This window comes from Sander vitreus, chromosome 13 (genome assembly GCF_031162955.1).
Source record: "Sander vitreus isolate 19-12246 chromosome 13, sanVit1, whole genome shotgun sequence".
Taxonomy (NCBI): domain Eukaryota; kingdom Metazoa; phylum Chordata; class Actinopteri; order Perciformes; family Percidae; genus Sander; species Sander vitreus.
This window is the reverse complement of record NC_135867.1, coordinates 24,725,033-24,745,087: the sequence shown is the minus strand read 5'-3', so window position 1 is coordinate 24,745,087 and position 20,055 is coordinate 24,725,033. Positions and strand designations below refer to the sequence as shown.

Here is a 20,055-nt window from a genome sequence, read left to right as displayed (position 1 = left end):
TCACAACACTGTTTTGGAGTCGTTTTTTCTTAACTGCGTCTTTTTCATGGAACTTAATATAACACAAAACCGTATTCCCGATTGCATCAAACTTTCTAAATACCGCCACCTTGGCCTCAGTTAGATATTTACGCAGTTTATTTGGAAGATAACCAGACAACAACAAACTCTAGCAAACTGTCGCTGTGCATTCTGGGACTTACTGTTTGTGCCACATGAACGTTTAGAACGACAACTTTGTACAGTCAGACCGTCAGACTGAGCCGCAAAGCAAGTCAAGTAGCCGCAAGAACTGCACTCTCTTCGCTTTCAGGATGTTTTTCCGGGTCTCTTGTTCAGTATCTGGATATCGTCCGGTGGACCTTAACCGCAGACTTGGGAAATAATTCCTATTTGGGAAAGTTTGGCGGCTCCATGGCTAATGAAGAATAGCTAGTTAAGCGAACCGTGGCGAAGATTAGCTAACTAAGCTAACAACCATATTCAATGAGAGGAAGAGAGTGCGCTTTTCTGCAGGTTTATTTGAACCTAGAGGCTACTTTTAGCTCTTTAACAATGCTCTAGGTCTCTATAACTAGCTTGCGTAGTTTGGGACATCTGTATGGCTTTCAAAAGCTACTATGGAGTACTGCAACGCGGATCACAATAAGCATAATTTGTGTTGGGGGTTGATATCAGTGCTGTTATCAGTTGTGGGAGATTGCTTTCGCCGTTCCCTGACTACATACATACTATGAGGTTGCCAGGATATTTCTCAGAGGAGGTGTGTTAAGCTGTGATCGTCGTTTTCATTTGCAAAGGATGTCCGACTTTGAGAGTTCCAGTTCATATTTTGGTTTGGAGGATCCGCAGTGGCTATGCATGGTCACACTTTTCTTCGCATCCCTGGTTACTCTAATACTGTATTTCGTACAGTATTTCCAAAAGGGGCGTGTATTAAATAGGCAGACAGCAGCAGAGGACAATGCGGCGAAGGAGGAAGCCGCGGCTCTGCTGGGATGGGCGCTGTCACTAAAAAGCTGGAAAAGCCAGTGGAGAGGAGCTTGGTGCAGGGCTTTGAATGACCAATCAAGGAAGCGTGGGGTAAGTCTCATGATCACCAAGCCACCACTCTACTCTACTCTGTGACAGGCAGGTGACTCCAATAAAGAAAGTGCAGCTTGTCGTAGGATGTGACTTGAGGAATTCGTCTCATTTATACTCTCCTATAGATAGCCTGTAAAGTCCCAGCCACTTCAATCTAATCTCACCCATCTCTAGTCATTTGACTTGTTTTTCCCGATTGACATCAACCGTCTCACTCTATTCTGGCTTCTCTTTAATGTACTCTCAGCAGTGTAAATGTTGCATCTTCGTGCACTACCACTGAACCATCTAGGCCTGGGCAATATATCGATATTATATCGATATCGTATTACATTTTGAATATCGTAATATGACTTTTCCTGGTTTTACAGTCTACATCACAGTAATGTGATCTCATTTTCTGAATGTACAAAATCGTTCTAGCTGTTTTATAATGTGCCTTTACACACTTAATCAATATATCGACACTATTGATGATTATTTATCTAAGATCTCCATGTGAAAGCACCAATTGTCAACCCTACAATATCGACATCGAGGTTATTGGTCAAGAATATCGTGATATTTGATTTTCTCCATATCGTCCAGCCCTAGAACCATCTATTCCTAGGTGTTATCAAGTCAGAACACATGCATTGATGTTGTCATGAATATGATGAATTACAGCCCAGCTCATTTCTCATTAATTGCCAACAACTTCATTTTCCTGCTCTGTGAGTTGTGCAATAGGCGTTTGCTGTTGTTTTTAATGTGTCCATCCTCTTCCTCACCAGAGTCCTGTTCTGTTGACATTTGAAGAGGGTGATCTTGAGGCATCTGAGCTCATGGTCAGCCAAGTGTCCAGCTTTCAGAAGTCTGCCAGAAACAAGGTACACTGATCATAAAGTCTTGTAGTAATACAGAAAAGTACTTTTTATCTGGATCAATTATACTTTTGTTGAGTGCGGTGCTGTGTCCTCCTCCTCCCCACCACTGATCAATAATAGATTTTTGTTTTTCATGGCAGCTTCAGCATTCATCTGGGTTATAGCAGCAGCCACTTATAGACTTCTAATTCCCTTGTTGTCCTTCTATTCAAATCAATCTCCCCTTCTCTAATTCAGTGGAGAGGGAGCTACTCTACGACCAGAGCTGCATTTTAGCCTGTAGTAGACAAGCGCTGACTCATCAACTCGCCAACTTTGGTACAGACATTTCCCCCATTGATTGAGATTTGGCAAATGAATCTGCTAAGCATTTTTTCATGTGTTCACATGCTCATTTAAGAAATAAAAAGACACTTTGAATGAATAGTAATGCTTTAAAAAGGCTATGAAAAACGTTTCTGATCATATGGTCCTACAGATTATGTGCCAACCTGCTGCAGACTGTGTGTAAACTGCCACCGGAGGGCTTTTATTTTTTTGACAGAGAGGTCAGATAGGGCCAAATTGCGTGCTGTGTTGCTGGCCTAGTTGGCTTTGCACTACTCCCAATGCAAACTCAGCATTTTCTTTGTGATCATCATGATATGGAGCAAAATACCAGCTGCTTTGTAGTTGAATGCGGGGAGTTTAATGAACAGAGGCTTATTTTTACCCACATGCTGTGTATGTATGTAGGTTTGTGTGTGCGTGTGCGCTAAGAAGCTTACATCGCTGTCAAGCTCAACACTGAGGAGGAGCAGGCAGGCAGGAATGCACCAGCACCTATGTTTATGCTTAGGTTTCCCCTTACAGTGATCTAATACCCGACTAGATACACACTAGGCCTGCACGATTCTGGGAAAAATATGAATAATGATAAATTGTTTTCCCACAAAGTGTAATGTTTATTGCACACATGAACCATGACAAAACAAAACAAATTGGCAGTACCAAACATAGATTTTTTTTTGGGCACCTATAGCACATTGCGCATCACCACAAGCCTGTAAACACAGAGGCTTCAATGAATAAAGAAAATATAGTACATACTGGCCAGTTGAGTATAGTAGGCTAGTGACCTATAACACATTGAACTAAATATGGCCCTGATACAGGCTCTATCTGAACTCCTTGAACATGTCTTTACATAATTAAAACACGTTAATGTCAATGTCAAATGCTTTCAATAAATTAACTGAAGGAGGAAAATCGAAGTCATTTAAAAGTTAAATCGTGAACAGGAGTGAATCGAGATCGCGATTTTATAACGATTTATCGTGCAGGCCTAATACACACACACACACCCATCCCCCACTGAAATCTGAATGAATGAATAACTTTTTTTTTTTTTTAAGTTGAGGACACTTGACAATTGTGTGGTAATTTTTTCTGTTACAGAACTTCACTCTGTTACTGTTGCATTCCGTTGCCATAAAAGTGATTTATTGCACGCTAGATGTTTGGAAGCTAGTGCAGATGTTCTTCCTTTTTCACACTTAGGGTTATTGTGAACTCTATTTAAGGCAGATGTTTTGCTTCTGGATCAGTTGAGGCAAAAGTCAGTGTTTTGAACACATCTCGCTGGTTTGTGCAATGTGTTTCTTGCGTAACACTCTACACACGCGCAGCACCTTACAGTTTAGTACAAATTCTAGTTTCCCTCCCTATTTGCTTTCATATTTCATGGTGTAACTACATGTGCGTCACATGCCAATGCTGTCACTGCTCCAGCTCCAGCATTCTCAGTATATTTATAAAACACTAATGCCTCACTTTTCTTCCCAACAGGCCGCTTGCTGCAGTGTTGTTGGGGAGAAGCTTCAGTTCTCTCTCAGTGCATCATCGGCAGCCATGGCTACAGCAGATCCTTGTAAATACACAGTCTGTATAGCTCCACTGGAGCTGCAGGTAAATACTCTTTAGTTGGTCCTAGGGCATCTATTAAAGTTGTGAGTTCCATACTTAGTAAACAATACTCATTGTGGTTTAGTTTAATGGGAAATTACATTGAACAAGATGTGCTGCCCAGCGTTGGCTCACTGCGGGCAGGAGTCTTAGATTAAATGGTATCTCTCTGTGCTTGGCAAATGTCCCGGAGACCTCATTAAAATCACTGTCAGGCGCACTTTCCAGTAAGGCTGGCCCACTTTGTCTACATTCACAGGACCTTTTACAGGATTAATGAAACTCTGAAGTTACAACACAAATGACTAATGCCTGCCTTGTTCATCCCTGGAAAATGAAGCAATTTATTTTATTTATCATTCCCAAATCTGACTGGGCAAATCTTTTAGTTAAATATTACTATGGCTGACTCATTGTCTGTCCTAACACTCTTCATTCATCAGACTCGGGTGCAGTATTCAAATGAAGTGAGCAGAAGGTGATGTGTGGAGATATGTAATGGTTAGTGTGCATTATGCCGCGGTACGCTTTCATCCTGTGCTTAGTGTCAGTATCAAATCTTCAACAAAGTATGGATTCAAGTGACTATACGAGCTAATCCAATTGTATTAAGGCTATTTTTAAACCAATAAGGTGCTTGTCACCCCTGCTAAACTCATTGTGCCATAAATACAACCTGAGTGGGTGAGAGACGCGAAAGCTAAAGTCAGGATTAGAGTCGGGGTGATTTGTTTTGGTTGTGGATTAGTTGTTGTGGCAGGAACATAAAGGAAACCTCTTGTCTCCTTTTTTTACTCTTAATTGTTTCAGCTTAGTCTGGAAAAGTCAGAGAGCCTTTTCAAATGTCTCCATCCATCCACTAGAACATTTGTCAGCTTTTGACTGAGATCCATGCTAGAATGGTCCTGGATTGTCATGTTGCGGGTTGCTGGGATATGTGGACCAGAAGCCCCGGGCATTTACAGTACATGGACACAATAATGCACCCCGTGCACTGCGGTGTGCTGCTGAGTGTACTTTGCTTTTTAACACACTACTGCACTATATGGCCTGTTGCATGTGACGAGGGACACTCATGTGACATGCACTAGCACCACAGTTACACATCTGTTGTATGACTTCACAACAGGCAGTGATATTCAACTATTTTAATGGTTATATATTTAACAAGCTATTTCTGTAGATGGAGTTGTATTATTATGCTAACATACTATAGCCTTCCAGTTGACGCTGTTTGTTTGAACTGATCCGGGTCCTATCAATGCAGCCTGTGATTGTTCTTCTGGATCCATCTAAGCATTCTCATCGCTATGTGATGAGCCCTTTGTTTGGCATCACAGAGGCGGCTGTTCAGTCTTCCACTGGAATCCAGGCATGCTGGGACAGGATGGCCCAGTCTGTTTTCTGTCTCCCTCTTTTCTGTCTTCGTCTTCCACTTTGTCAGATGAGCTAGCTGTTGATGTACACCTTGCTGACCTTCTGTCCTTAATCTTTTTCCTGTTTGTCAGGCTGACAAGAGATTTTAGAGAGTGTATGGTGTTGATCATGGCATCAGTGTTGTTTTTGAGATTGAAAATGGAGAGAAGTCATTTTCACGGTTTTATTCTACTGATTAAGAATACAGAACATGATTTTTAGAAAAAGTATACCGATTCATCAGTATCCAAGATAATAACCACTAGGGCTGTGCAATTATTGCACAGTATCCAAGATGATAATAAGATAATAACCACTAGCACAGCTCTAGTGCATACGATTTTGGCTCCTAATGATCACAAAAACAGAGTAATTTAGAAAAACTATTATTTTGCACATTATGTTTTGCAGATAAACTCTTATTTTTTTTCCTGTGTTCTGAATGGCAAAAAAGTATGAAGGGAAATTTCACAGTTCAAGGGGTTTTCGCTGTTAACTGTTTCACTGTTTTTTTGAGTTCAATAAATGCAACTTCTTTTCAAAGGTCAATAAGTAATCGTGATTTCAATAATGACCCAAATAATCGTGATTATGATTTATGTATTTTTTTTCATAATCGAGCAGCTCTATTCGCCTAGGAACACCAATTCCTACAGTCACGCAGTCTTCTATGCTCAAAAATCATCCCTCACCAATTTTCTCACGTCAGACTAGGGTTGGGCCATATGTAAAAAAATGTCCAACCGGCCACCGTCAGCCCAACAACCGATGATTTCCCAACTCTGCCGTTGCTGGCCTGTTTGTGCTACTGGGTTAGCTTGCTGAATGAGAGTCTGTCGCTGAATACTATCGCATTGCCAGACCTCCACACTCAGTTAGCGCTCCTCCAGCTGCCTGCTAAAATGACTAAATTAGCCCAATTATTTATTTTTTCCCAGTGATGTACGCCAATTACCGATAGCAGATATAGTCGTCCAGTCGCCCAAACCTACATCAGATTGTACACATGAATGCCATTGCAAACTAGAATCCTATCCACAATTTAGAATTAATTGGCAGAGTGTCCCTCCAAGTGTCCGCAAGTGACAATTTAACGCTTGCTTAATGGTTTGACATTTGAGTCATCAAACAACATAACCACAGCAACAGACTGATTTATTTTCAGGTGAGGAGCCAGAAGCCTACAGGAAACATAATTGTTAAAGCAGATAGAGTTACCCCATTTACTTGGTTTAAACAACACCCAGAATTTCATTATGTTCCATATGTTGCTTGATATCCAGAGAACCAGTATTGATATGGTAACTGGCAGTTTCATTTAAATATTACTATGGATCTACTTTAAGTGAAGCTGAAGAGCTCTGTCTGACCTCTGATCACCATAAGACTTTCTCTCCTCTGTATTCCTCAGCTCGACCTACAGATGCAGGAAGCTGAAGATGAGGTCAAGGTGAGCTGGGGAGTGTCTCACCTGGACACGGGGGAGCTGCAGGTGACGCCCACCTTCACCCAGGTAATAATTTGAGATGAGAGATGAGATGCACCTGCTGTCTGTAGAAGTGCTCATACACCAAAACAAAGTCTGACATAGGGAGAAATGTTTCCGTGTACCAAAACAAAAAGAAATTGACCATTTAATTTGTGCGAACTGTGGGTCAGTGGTAATCTCTGAAGAAAACATTCAATAGTTTGATAATCCAAATACTTTTAATAAAGTAAATAATACTTTTTTTTGTTGATTCTTTTTTGGGCATTTTAGGCCTTTATTGGATAGGACAGCTTAGACATGAAAGGGGAGGGGGGGGGAGACATGCAGCAAAGAGCCGCAGGTCGGAACCGAACCCGCTGTTTTAAGAGTTTAAAAATCATTGACAAGATGTGAAATGTAGGTATTGGTCGTTTACCTCCACAAAGGAGGATGTGTAATGTATATGTCTGTTATGTACAGTCAATATGCTTTTAATGTGTGGGATATGTCTGATATCATAATCTCTCTCTGTCAGGACAATGCCAACACTTCCAGTGTAGCAGCAGTAAAGGAGCAGTTGAGGCGGCTGTTGTGCGCGACGCGTCCCTCTGTGTTGCTGAGCTGCAGGCCCGCTCAGGCCTCAGAGGTCAAGGTGAGGCATGCCTGATGCATAACATCTGAAGAACTGCCACACAACAACGCCATGCAGACAAGTGTGTCATGCCAGCTCATTGTTTGCAGTGCGCTGCAAATTGACAAATAGACTTGAAAAGGAATATAATCAATATTTTTTATAGTGACAATATGTACTATATTTACTGTAATAAATCCCAAAATGACCCCAATGCGTCATCAGATATTAAGGAAACATGCTATGTTTCAACGTATCTTTTCTGACATCATTGCTAATGCCAGTATTTTCTCCTTTTTGAAATTTCCGTTCCGTGACGGAATGTCTGTTTGTGTTTTGGCCTGTGTGTTGTTATCAACTGCCCAGTTTGACAGCCAGGCCGCGTTGCCAGATATACCTGTAAACACGTAAATCCAGCGCGCTACAGCTGTAACGTTAGTACAGCCATGAGAGCAGCAAACAAACAAACAGGATCAACGGAGATAGATTCTACCCGACCTAAAAAAAAACTAAAAAAAACGGCATGTTTCTAACAGTTGCGTGACCAGAGACTTAGCTAACAAACCCCGGGTAAATATGGGAGATGTATTTAAAAGATGGAGACAGCTTAGAGCCCAAAAGGACGCAGAGTTGGCTAATTTCCTCCTGAACAGGTAAGCATTAGCTTCAGGCTAATTTATCACAGCTACAAGGGACAGGCATTTTATGTCATTTTTACATTCGTGTACTCACACGAATGTAAAAGATAATGTGAAAGGGGTCGCTCATAAGGATGAGCCTACAGAGAATTATTACCTGAACCTGCAGCTCCACTCGACTTTACGGGGCTTTAGAGTGACTTTCAGCTCACTGTCCCACCCACAACTTTACTGTTTTGGTTCACTCTCACCGTTTGCATAGCATCGATTTCAGCCGCAGCAGTCAGCTGTTTTCAGCATTTAGCGGCTAAAGAGCCAGAAACTATGTGTTCGCAACTTGTTTCCACACAGCCAAGTGGCAAAAAAAAAGTGATTGCAGGTTTTTGGGTACTTTGCTTACGTTGTTGCTAATAATATTGGTGCCAAAAGATCAACATTGTTGAGTTATTTACTTACTATGGTTTCTCCAATAGGAAGCACGGAACAACATGGCTTCACCCCCGAAACCCCCCCGCGCCCACGACTGGAAGCTGCTGGTGAAGAACATCCGGGTGACACTGAATCAGGAGGAGGATGCTGCAGGTTGGACGCTTGTCTCTTTTAGAGTTACCCAAGTTTTGATGAAACAGCTGTAGCTAGTGTCTTTAGTCTGTCCTGAGTTCATTCACTTACCTCAGCCCCCTCTGTACTAGAGATGCACCGATTACAACTTTCTAGGCCGATTCCGATTTTCTTTGAGTTAGGCCAGCCGATACCGATTTTAGCCGATTCCATTTTTTCTAACCTCTTTACAGCACACACAAATATTTAAAAATCTTCTTCCTGAATAGGGTTGGGTACTGAAATCCGGTGCTAATACGGCACCGGTGCCTTCACGAACTGTATCTAACGAACCAAATAGCAACGTGGATTTTGGCGCCTCATTTCGGTGCCACTGATATGTCTGCGCTTCTCTCGGATGCTCTGAAACAGACGTTACAGGCAACAGAAACATCACTGCACGTGACGCTAGTTAACACTATACTCAACAGCAGCTAACGTTAGCCTACCGCTAGCTAGTTAACACTATACTCGACAGCAGCTAACGTTAGCCTACCGCTAGCTAGTAGCTGGATTAAACACGGTTACAATGCTGACAGCTAACGCTAAACGGTGTAAAGTTTGTCTGTATTTCACTGTAGAGGATTCAACACCAGGATGTCATCAGAAAAAAAAAAACAACACAGACGGTGCGTTCAATGAAACTGGTAACCTACAGCTTCGTGGTACATTTAAAGTTATTGTTAAATGCCCTTTTCCCATCTGGTGGTTGTTTTTGTCGTTCAACAACAACAATTTACTAGTGAAATAATATACTGTTATAGTTATTACATTATTATTAAATCATTTAATTGTGACCATATGGCCTAGAAATAAACAAGCCGTTCTTTAATGTCGCCGACTGTTGTTTAGTACCCTTCTTTTTTTTTTTTTTTTTACTTTCTTAAAGAGTATCGGTTCAGGCATCGTTAAGGCACCGCGGAAAAATTATGTATGCAATTAATATTAATTAATTAATTAATTAGATTTTTTTTATTTTTATCGATTGACAGCCCTAGTTATTTTATCAAGTCAAGCAGATACTATTCCTTTTAATATTGGGACTTAAAAAGGTCAGATCAGGTTGGGATTTAGTCCTATAGTAACTCAGATGTCTCATTCATTCTGTGTTGTATTTAGGGACTTTATTTAACTTGATTTTAAAACATCATATCATGGAGTAACATACATTCTGTTGTAGCTAATCAACATTGAGTTTAATCGTGTTTTTCTTATATGTTGTTAAACTATTTTAGGCACTGTTTCTGCCTGGCCTTTGTTCATTTTGCCAACATGCTGTAGCCCAGAGGCTAGCTCCAGATAACGAGGCGGAGATTTGTTTGCCAGTTGGATGTCAAAGGTGGTAATCTACTGGTTAAAGCCAGTTTTAATAATAATACACCCACATTAGTATCGCTACACGCTGAGTGGTGGCATGGATCTGCACAAAAGTTATGATCCAAGTGAAAACAAAGCACCGGGGGGGTGTCATGAAACTAGAGCACAGAATGTCCTGAGTTATTAGATGCTGTTCATATCATTGTCCAGTCTTAGACCTTAACATCCTCCACAACAACTTTGTTTTGGTAGTGTCTCTGTTGAGTCATTCTCTAACTGTGAGTCATCAGTTTTCAGGAGTCCAGACTTTCCTCTTTCAATTTGCTGCCCAACACTTAATATTGTACAGCAGAGACATGACAGAGTGTTCAACGCTTCATTATCTGTTTCTGTCCCTTTTTAAGTGAAGAACAATTATGCTTAGCTTAGCTTCCCTAGCTAGATCCAGAGCTGCTGCAGTGGATGCTCTGTCTTTAAGAGTTTTGCTGATGTTTGGATTCATTAAGACAGAGTGCTTCCACGGTACTGGAGCTTGACTTGTGGTTAATAAAGTTGAGCCATGAAATGGTGATGAAATAGACTTCATCACATGTGCTGAGGAGGAGCTCTTAATCAGTACTTTGATTCTCCTCTAACTTGTGCATAATTCATCAGATACACAACGTACGCTGGCCCTCCCTCTTGGCCAATAAATTGAAGCAGAGGAAGTGACGAAAGCAAAATGTAATCTTGCAGCAGCACAATGTATGTGCTTTCAAAAGATATTCCAAAGAATCTGCAGTTAGATCTTGGATAACCCATTGTGTGTGTTTTGCTGACTGTTTTTTTTGCTGTGTTTGTAGGCAGCATGAATCCTCTGTGTGTAATGCAGTTGGACGATCCTCCACAGAAGTTTAACACCTCGGTTTTAAAGAACACAACCAATCCTGCTTGGGACCAGCCGTTTATCTTGTAAGTTCTACCATGGAGCACTGCAAACATTCACTGTTTTTGCAAAGATAATGTTTGTTATGCAAGCCATCAACATCTGTAGTACTAGTTCCCCTGAATAATCTTTCAATGTTGCTGTCTCGCCAGTGAATTGAATGGACGATCAAAAGAGCTCAATATTCAGTTAATGAATGACGGCCAACCTCAAGAGAGTAAGGAAATGCTTGCTTGCTTTTGATATTTGTGTTTGTTTGATTGAGAATTCTTTTGTTCACATGTTTTGGTACTACCAGACTAAAGTAGCTGTGTTTCTCGTTTTTAGGTTCATTACTTGGTCGGGTGTCAGTTCCTTTTGATCTTGTAAAGAAGCAGCCCAAAGGACAGCAAACATTTGCACTCATGACCAAAGACGTAGTGACTGGATCACTTACTACTGATGTAAGATCATCTTCCCCATGAACATTTGGATATTGCGACGCACAGGGTTTGAATTATGATTTCATCTTTGTGGGGGTCTCTTTAAAAAAATATGAGCAGCAAATTTTGAGCATTAAACATTTCATTTCCTGCATTCAGGTGAATATGTATGCACCTATTTACCTTTTTCTGAATCAATGTATGCTGGAAATATCTTTATGTAAAGGGAAACATAGATTGCTCTGCTGATACGGTAGATCTCAGACCTCCTGACAGACCAGAGCCCCGTTTGAGACTCTGGTCTCTGAATGAGACAAAGTTTAGGGAAGTGGCTGAACGCTGGTCTACATCGGGGGTGGGAAACCGAAACTATGGCAGAAATTCACGGAGCACAAATGGACACATCTGCCGCAGCATGCCCACAGCAGAGCGCGTCCTTTATAAACCTGAAGCTGCACAGACCGCGGAAGGCGAGCTGCAGCAGCTCCGTGGTCTGTGCCGCTGCTCGTCTCTACTTTTACAGCGAGAGTGGACACTAAGCGGCGCACAGGTCTGCTTCAGAGCTCCGTGTGTTTGGGAAAAGTGTTTTATTTGTGATTTAAATAATGATGATTTTTATAGACCCCCACAGGTGTATGATTTTACTGCTTTCATGGGAGCTCATCCTCTCTCTATGGGAGCTCAGCTCCCACGTAATTTGAACCCTGATGACACATGTTGCATTAATATCAACAGATATAGTTTAGTTCTTTTCATGGATGTGAGGTTTTAATTTGCACAAAGTTAGAATATGAACTGTACCCCACAGTTTACCTACTTGGAGCCCAGTGAGGTGAGGTCCTGGCACCCCCCGACCCCAGCCTCCAATAAGAGGGTGGAGATGGACCGTACAGTCATGCCCTGTGGCACGGTGGTCACTACCATCACCGCCGTGAAGAGCAAGCCGGGTCGACCACCCTGTCTTGGACTCAACATAGGTACAGCACCACAAACTGTGAGACTACACAGCACTGACAAAGATGATTATTATTCAGAGAAGATATGTTCCATAATTGATATACAACCAAGATACTGGACAGTGAGGCTCAGGGTGCTGAGATAGTGCTGTGATAATTATCTTAATATCGATTTAATCCATTTTGTATGCAAATTATTATTATTATTGCATTAAAATAATTTTTAAAGCTACATTGTGTAAGAATTTCTCCCACAGAGAAGCAACGGAGGTTTGTGTTTTTAATATGTTTCTCTGAGCAGTATGAACAATGTCAATGAAACCGAAATTAGCTCTTAGTACCTCCATCGTTTACACTCAGCTGTTCTAGCTGTAGCTAGTCTGTGTTACATCTGCATGATGTGTATTTGTTTACACAAATAGGCAGAATTACCCGTCAAGAAGAAAGCAGGCAACTTCGCTGTCCCTTTTTCCATCTTGGAAAAGCCACCCCAATATTAACTTTGGTCTTGTTGCTTTGCCTGTGGCGTTGTCGTTTTAATTCTCTTTTTAACTTCCTTGGCGACTCTGTTACATGTCCTAGAGAATAGGCGCAATCCTCCATTTTCAACAGGCTTTCAAATCGGCCGGCAGTCTTCTCCCCCTCCCTGGTGTTCGTCACAGTCAGGCTCACTGAGTGAAAAGCGCGAAAGGCGGAGGTATGTCCCTCTTTGGCTAATGTATTTTAAAGATGGAGGCGCAACATGGCGGCCGCATTCGAGCGAGTCACTGGTATGTATGCTGAATGAATCTGAATGGCAGAGTCTACGCGTACGAGAATACTTTGATTAGTTGATGGAAGTAATTACACATGAATGAGCACATATTTGTGAAAGAACAAAGGGGTTTTGCTAAGAATCAACTCAAAACATTACACAATGGAGCTTTAAAGCTGTAACAATCGCATACAACATCTGAAAGATCCTGCTTGGACTTATTAAACACAAACCATGCTAGCAGTGCAGCTCTATGGATGGCAATGTACATATTATACCTGCTAAACACCACTTATGTATTCTGGGATGGGGGGAAAAATGCTCTGGCTTGTTTGAATTTCCTAAACCAATCACAACCGTCCTGGGCAGCGCTAAACCCTGGATGCAAATGTGTCCTTGCGAAATGGATAGCACAGATAGCAGAAGAAAATTATAATTTGTGGGCCACAATTGCAGTCATTTTTTTTTTTCCAACTCTATAATGCACATTGTCAAATATTAACCATTTATGTTTTGAACTTCCATCATACCCATGTACTCTAGCAGTCGATTGAGCTAACTCTGTGCTCCCTCAGATCCTGCCCAGAAAGCGGTGGCCAACAAGCCCAAGCTGTCAGAGCGCCGCGTATCAGAGCAGGCGTCTATGCTGGGGGCCACAGTCAGCAAGGCCTTGTCCTCTTCTGATACTGAGCTGCTGATGCTCAATGGCACGGACCCTGTGGCCGAGGCCGCCATCAGACAACTCCACCAGTCTGCCAAGCAGAAGCTCAAGTCCCCAGTGAAGAAGAGTACCATCATCATCTCCGGCATTGCCAAAGTAAGGATGAGTTCCAGCACCGGAGGATCTCTTCACTGGTGCATCATACTGTTTCACTTTAGTAGAACAGTTTGACGCGTTTAAAATACAGGGTAACGTACAGCCGAAGACTGGCCAGTCTCTAGTGTTTGCTGTTCAGGAAACCAGCTTTTTAGCTGTTGTATTTGCTAACCTGTGGCTCATGGCAGAGGAAAGAAACAGATGTTGAAGTACACTTCACGTGCAAGTGATTAAAACTGGGCCTTCTAGTGGAAAAACAGTGACAGTGCCTAATCCCACTGCCACCCCTTCGCCCAAATGACATTAAAAGACACAGGTCCTCAGAGCTGCCAATGCAAATAGTGGGTCATTCATGATGCCAGAGGAAGTATTTGCATGGACAAATGCAAATGTTAAACCAAAGGAAATCTCGCTTTACTAGAAGCTGATTTTAAAAATGGAAATATGCTTAATTTCCCAGACGCCGTTGTCTCAGGATGATGAGCTAGCTCTGATGGCGGGCTACGCTGCAGCGATGGACGCCTCGATGTCTGAGGGCAGCTCCACTCAGGATATGACCGCGGCACTTGCAACAGGGACCAGTAGCCCTCCAGACATGTCCGAGCCCCAGGAAGGCCCCAGTGGAATAGGCCGGCCTCCAGAGGACTGGGAGAGCCAAACCGGAGAGGAACTAGACCATTCTTCGCTATCCATGTGTGTGTCTGAGGCAAGCTGCAAGAAGAGAAGAGGTGAGAGGTCACTGACTACCTGAAGCCACGAATAACCATGGACATGGTGACATAGCTGGTCTTTATAGGCATATTATTCAGGGGTTGATGCATAGACTGCAGACTCCAGATTCTACTCCAATAGCATTTGTACAATCCATTGTATAGGAACATAATCATAATCATTTGAACCTAATCTTATTTTACTTTGACTTAACTTTTTTATTTATTGCACTTTATCTATGTGACTTTGTACACATATTGACTAGTTTTTTTTCGTACTCTTATTTTTGCCTAAAATTTGACTCCAACTGCAATTTAACAATTTGCCAGTATAGGTCATTAATCCCGCCCCCTCCATGTTAGCATCCACCAAGCTAAAAAGTCAAAGTACACAACAAAAATAAGTTTTTCCTAAAGATGGTTCCTGTCATTTTGGCTAGTTTTTGCTCATTTTTCTGATCAGTTTGGTTTTTTATTTGTTATTTGATGCATGGGTGAAACGTCACGATCGACAGCTGTGATTGACTCACGATCACTGCTGCGCAGACCCTGGCTCCAAAACTACAAGATGGTGGCGCCCGTATCGGGGATATTTTGGCTTCACTTTTGTACAGTGGGAGGAAGTGGAGACGCGTCGTCCTTTTTCTTTTTTTACAGTCTTTGGTATTATTCCATAAAACAAATGGCCTTAAAGGCAGAACTTGATAAATGTTCTCCATTTGGCTGTTTGCTGTCTGCTCCTCGGTAATGCAGTCTGTTTTTGTGTTCTTTTCTCTCTTTCCTTCCTACTGTTTCAAGCTCTCCTTTTTGAGCTATCATCACTGCCATCTTAGAAGAAAGCAGTGCTAAGCTCACATTATGTCCAGATGAGTAAGTTATTTCATGAGCTACTTGTAGTATCCTTGGTACTCTAGTATGTGTAGTATCTGCTAGCTATCAGGACAGTAGATAACATAGTTTGTCTGCAATGTCAAATTCATTTCCAGGTCATGTAAAATCAATTAGATTAGATCAATTATTTTGAGATATTAACTTGCTGCAATATGATGTGTTGCATATTTGGTACACTGTGGGATCCCTCCACTGGACCTACAGATGGCTAAGACCCTAATCACTATTTCAGTCTATAATTACATTTTTTTAAATATGGATGTCAAAATGCAGAGTAAAATATCCCACACATAATGGAACGTTATTTGCTGTATAGTATATTGTTCAGCTTTTTTTCTGTAGGAATGAATTGTGTATGGAGAATGCTGATGTTGCTTTCTTCATTTGTCTTTAATTAGTTTACATAGTGTGTATTGTTTCATATCAACCTAACCCACAGATATTTGCAAATCCCAGAAACTCCTTCTGTGCTGAAGGGAAGGAATGATGCTTGCAGTAAGGTCGGACTAATCGGCTGCTCTCTGTGTTAGCTGGTGATTCAAGCGATTACAGTTTTTCAAAGTCAAATTTTCACTATCCAATTATTAAAAGAGCTCTTTTACAGCGAAAAGACTAGTAGTCAAAGGGGAATAAAAAGAATATTTTTCTCGAACCTGTCTCGTCCGCGCCAGATTTGATCACCATTCAAAATCAACAATTTCCAACTAACACAAATTCCCCTGCCCTGCTGCTTCAGCTGTCTACACATTGCTGCTACTTCAGATACTACAAATGGATATTGTACTTGCCCAAAGTTGTATTTAGCCTTGAGTGGTGTTATCTTGACACAGTCCTCCTCCTCAATGAATATTTCCTGTGCCTCTCCACTACAGGCAGCTTCCTTCAGAAGGGCGCCAAGCTCTTCTTCCGGCGGCGGCACCAGCGCAAGGACCCGGGGATGAGCCAGTCGCACAATGACCTGGTTTACCTGGAGTCTCCGACCGCAGTGGAGCGGGCCAGTCGAACGGCCACGCTTAGCCGCATGCTCAACCGCAAGAGTAAGAATAAGAGCAAAGCTAACGGCTCTACCTCCATGGGGGAGCCACATGCGTGACCCCCCCCCCCCCCCCCCTCCCTTCTCACCTTAGTCCCTCCTACAACAACTACCATCACCACCTCAAACTTGCACTGGCAAACTTCCTGGCTAACTTACTCCCCTGAATGCCCGACCTGCATATTAGGGGCTCCTTCATTGTAGATGGGGAAGCTGTGCAGATAGGGAACAAAATAAAATCATCTTTTACTGCCGTTTCCTGCTTCCTACAGTATAAGAAGCAGATATTCCACCAACAGCAAGTTGCACAGTGTGTGCATGTGTGAATGAAGGTCTAATGACACTTCCAAGACTATTATTTTTGCATGTTCCTTTTTATCTTAATTTTATGCAACATTTTAAAATATTTAAGTGCTTTTGTGGCCTTGTTACAGACAGAAGGGACTGGTGTGCCTCACTGACTCTGATACCTCTTTCACACCAATGACCCGGGGCGGACCAGGCTTTTCTGACCCGTGTTCAACCCTCCTTTTTGTCAATTCAAACCAAGCCAGTCAACGGGTTGATCCTTGTTCATGATATTACAGATACGACCTGGGTCACAACCCAGACGATGCATACCAAATAGTCCAGGTCCTGGAAATGGGCGGGGCGGTTTACACTGTAGTAGTGCGTTCCATTTGTACTCTGAAGTCGGATTTTCCGAGGTCAAAGTCAGAAACACGCCCCCTGACCTCGAGTACCCCGAGCTAAAAGATCCAACATGGCCGCTCCGTGCATCAACAGCTGTGAAAGCTTTAGTAAGTACAGTCATAAGCACTTGTGTCTCACTTGGTGGACATGTTGTTAAGCTGTTTAAATGCACAAAAAACAGCGTAATGCGTTATCAACTGGCATTACTAACAATGGCTAACCTGGCTAGAGCTAATGAAAACAATGAAAATCTGACTTATAAATGGGACGCGTTCATCTCAGGTGGGACGTCATTCCCAGCTTTGGCTTCCGAGGTAAATGGAACGCACTCTCATTCGGTGAACGGCTAATGTCGTCACATACTCTAGTCCAGCTGTAGACCACCAGAACTAGTGCAAGAGAGACCGTGCTGTGGATGGGGGAATTCAAATAAAACAACCCCCCCATTTCCAACCATTGCTATAATTTGTCCCGTCCCAGTTTGTTAGCGACCCTGGTCGTGTGTAGTCGATGGACGCGGGTTAACCCTTTCGAACACAAAGTCGACCCTGGTGGAGCCCTCTGTGTGAAAGGGGTATGAGGGCGAAGAGTAAACTCTCCCTGCTGCAATCCGTGAACTTCCTACAGCAGACCAACAGGACCAAAGATGAAGAGAAGGGTGGTATTTGTATGATTTGCACAATTTTAGTATCTATATTTAAAGTGCAATGACAGGAGCTACTCTTGTTGTAGAGATTCGTGGTTAAAAAAAAAAAAAAAAAAACATTCACAAAGGGAGATGATCTATTCATTTTTTTCACACTTTGACACTAAAACTATGAAATATGGTCTTTATATCACTTCATTTAAAACCCTTGTAATTGTACTGAACATTAAACAAGTTTAAAACGGCTATATGTATAACACGTGAAAGCTGTAAAACAAAGCTATTCGCAAAATTATCCTCCCTATGTCTAACAAAGATTGCCCAACCAGTCATGTATGATTGGCATGTACAGAGGTCGCGTTCTCATGCAACACTGGCCATTCACTTATCACCCTACGTGAGTGTTTTTTCAAATGATATGCAACTTTCTTCTTTGTCTTCCTAAAAGATTGTCCCTGTACACTACTGGTAACAGCAGGGTTGTTAATGTGTCAAAATGGAACTGAAAGAACCATTTATCCAGGGACTGTGACGTTCCACTCGGCCGTACTTGTCGCATTACCTACAAATGAAACAAGTTCAACACTCATTTCCTCTGAATGAAAACCTCATTCTTTTATTGGATGTTTTCTTGTTTTTAAAAAAAAAAAAAAAGGATGTAGCTTTGAACACATGAACAAGATAACGTGTGAACACCTTTGGGAGCAACCAAATAGTTTGGCTGCCTTTTTTGTTTTGTTTTTTCAAATCCAGCTAATGATTGTATCTTCTTTTTTTTGTGAGCAGCTCGTTGAAGACATTTCTGTCCATCACGTTAACTACTGTATCTTCAAAATGTGCTCAGAGAAGGGATGCAGCAGCAGCGACGGACATACCTTAACAAGATTGTCTTACAGTTGTTCTGAGGATGATGTCACGGGTGGACTTGTCCCTTGACTTGACGTGACTTTTGGTTCCTGAGGCTGCGTCCGCCATCACACCAGAGGACTGAAGGACCGTAGCGAACTGTTTGGAAAGACTCTTGAGAGACGAGGGTACCACCATGCTCCTGCACCCATCAGCAATGTCTATAATCAAGAAGCCTATGCACATAACATATCTGTTAAAGAGTGTTTACATCATTGGACCCTCTGAGAATTAAAAACGCTTGCGGTTAACGACACTGTCCTGCAGATACAGTATGGGTTGTCTTTGTGTACAACATGGTAGAGCTGTGATCCCTTCTCGTCACCTGCTTTCTTCCACCATTATTGACTGGGGGGGGGTGTGAAGACATTTACTTTTTCAGACAGAATCCCCTTTAAACTGTGAGGAAGGGAGGGGGAAGCAGTTTGTTTAATCATGCTCAGCTTCAGAGCCTTTGCTTATGGCAGCCTTGCAAGCCTTGGCTACTGTTATGCATTTATAAGCAGTAGGGCTGTAAGTGATTAATCAACTACTTCCTGATGGGGTTTTTTTTATCGGCATGTCCTCTGTGCCCAGAAACTGGCTGACTTAGCTGTTGTTGCATAATGTCAGTCTTTTCCCTGCAGGGATTGTAACTAATACACATATCGAGTTATTTCATTTTTTTTTTTAGCAATAAATATTGATTGAATAACTGAGAATGCGGTGCCACTTTCAATGTCCAGGTTACGGTGAATTCTCCTGAGTAACTTGTAAAACCTGCACATGTTGATATGCTGTTCCACTTCTGTTACTTTACAAAGGCAGATTTTTTTTTTTTTTTCCAATACAAAACACATCCGGTTCTCCCACATGATGCATTTTTCAGTGAAAACAAATCTCCCTCGCATCAAGTCATTTTAGTCTGGATTTGAATCCTCAGAGGCATATTTTCTCATAAAAGGTTGTTTGTTTGTTTTTTTATTGCCCAATGTCCAAGGAATATTTAGGCCTATTTTCAATGCAAATTTAGAAAATCTAGAATTTTCCAAAATCCATTTTTTCATAGTTCTAGTGCTGTAACCTGCTGTATTCCTTCATTCTAATGATACGGAGACTCGTTGGGCTTTATAAGAGTGAAGGTTTTTACTTTACAAAGTAGTTCAGATCAGCTCTGCCCCGACCAGCTACAACAAAAATGCTGCTCACACATTAATGCATCGGTGATAATAATCCTAAAATAATAAATACATAACACCATGAAAGAGGCCATTCAGCATAATGACTGAATGAGAATGAGATTTTACTGATAATACTTCTGTTCTTTTACTTGAGTATGATTTTAAATGCAGGACTT

General features: G+C 41.8%; 1 protein-coding gene across 1 annotated transcript; it reads left to right on the top strand.

Moving 5' to 3' along the window:
- Positions 1-184: 184 nt before the first annotated feature.
- On the top strand, positions 185-19,420 carry c2cd2 (C2 calcium dependent domain containing 2). The gene is made up of 13 exons (XM_078265288.1): positions 185-1,083; positions 1,860-1,955; positions 3,780-3,899; positions 6,724-6,825; positions 7,316-7,432; positions 8,523-8,631; positions 10,809-10,917; positions 11,044-11,108; positions 11,219-11,334; positions 12,122-12,290; positions 13,599-13,840; positions 14,301-14,568; positions 16,314-19,420. The coding sequence occupies exons 1-13, from the start codon at positions 802-804 to the stop codon at positions 16,532-16,534; spliced, it is 2,016 nt and encodes a 671-aa protein (XP_078121414.1). The 5' UTR covers positions 185-801; the 3' UTR covers positions 16,535-19,420.
- The last annotated feature ends 635 nt before the right edge of the window (positions 19,421-20,055 follow it).

Bases quoted from the DNA above. Each gene is read 5' to 3' on its own strand.
- c2cd2 (XM_078265288.1), top strand. From the start codon at position 802: ATGTCCGACTTTGAGAGTTCCAGTTCATATTTTGGTTTGGAGGATCCG. The intron at 1,956-3,779 runs GTACACTGATCA...TCTTCCCAACAG, and splicing joins AGAAGTCTGCCAGAAACAAG to GCCGCTTGCTGCAGTGTTGT. The intron at 11,109-11,218 runs GTAAGGAAATGC...TCTCGTTTTTAG, and splicing joins TGACGGCCAACCTCAAGAGA to GTTCATTACTTGGTCGGGTG.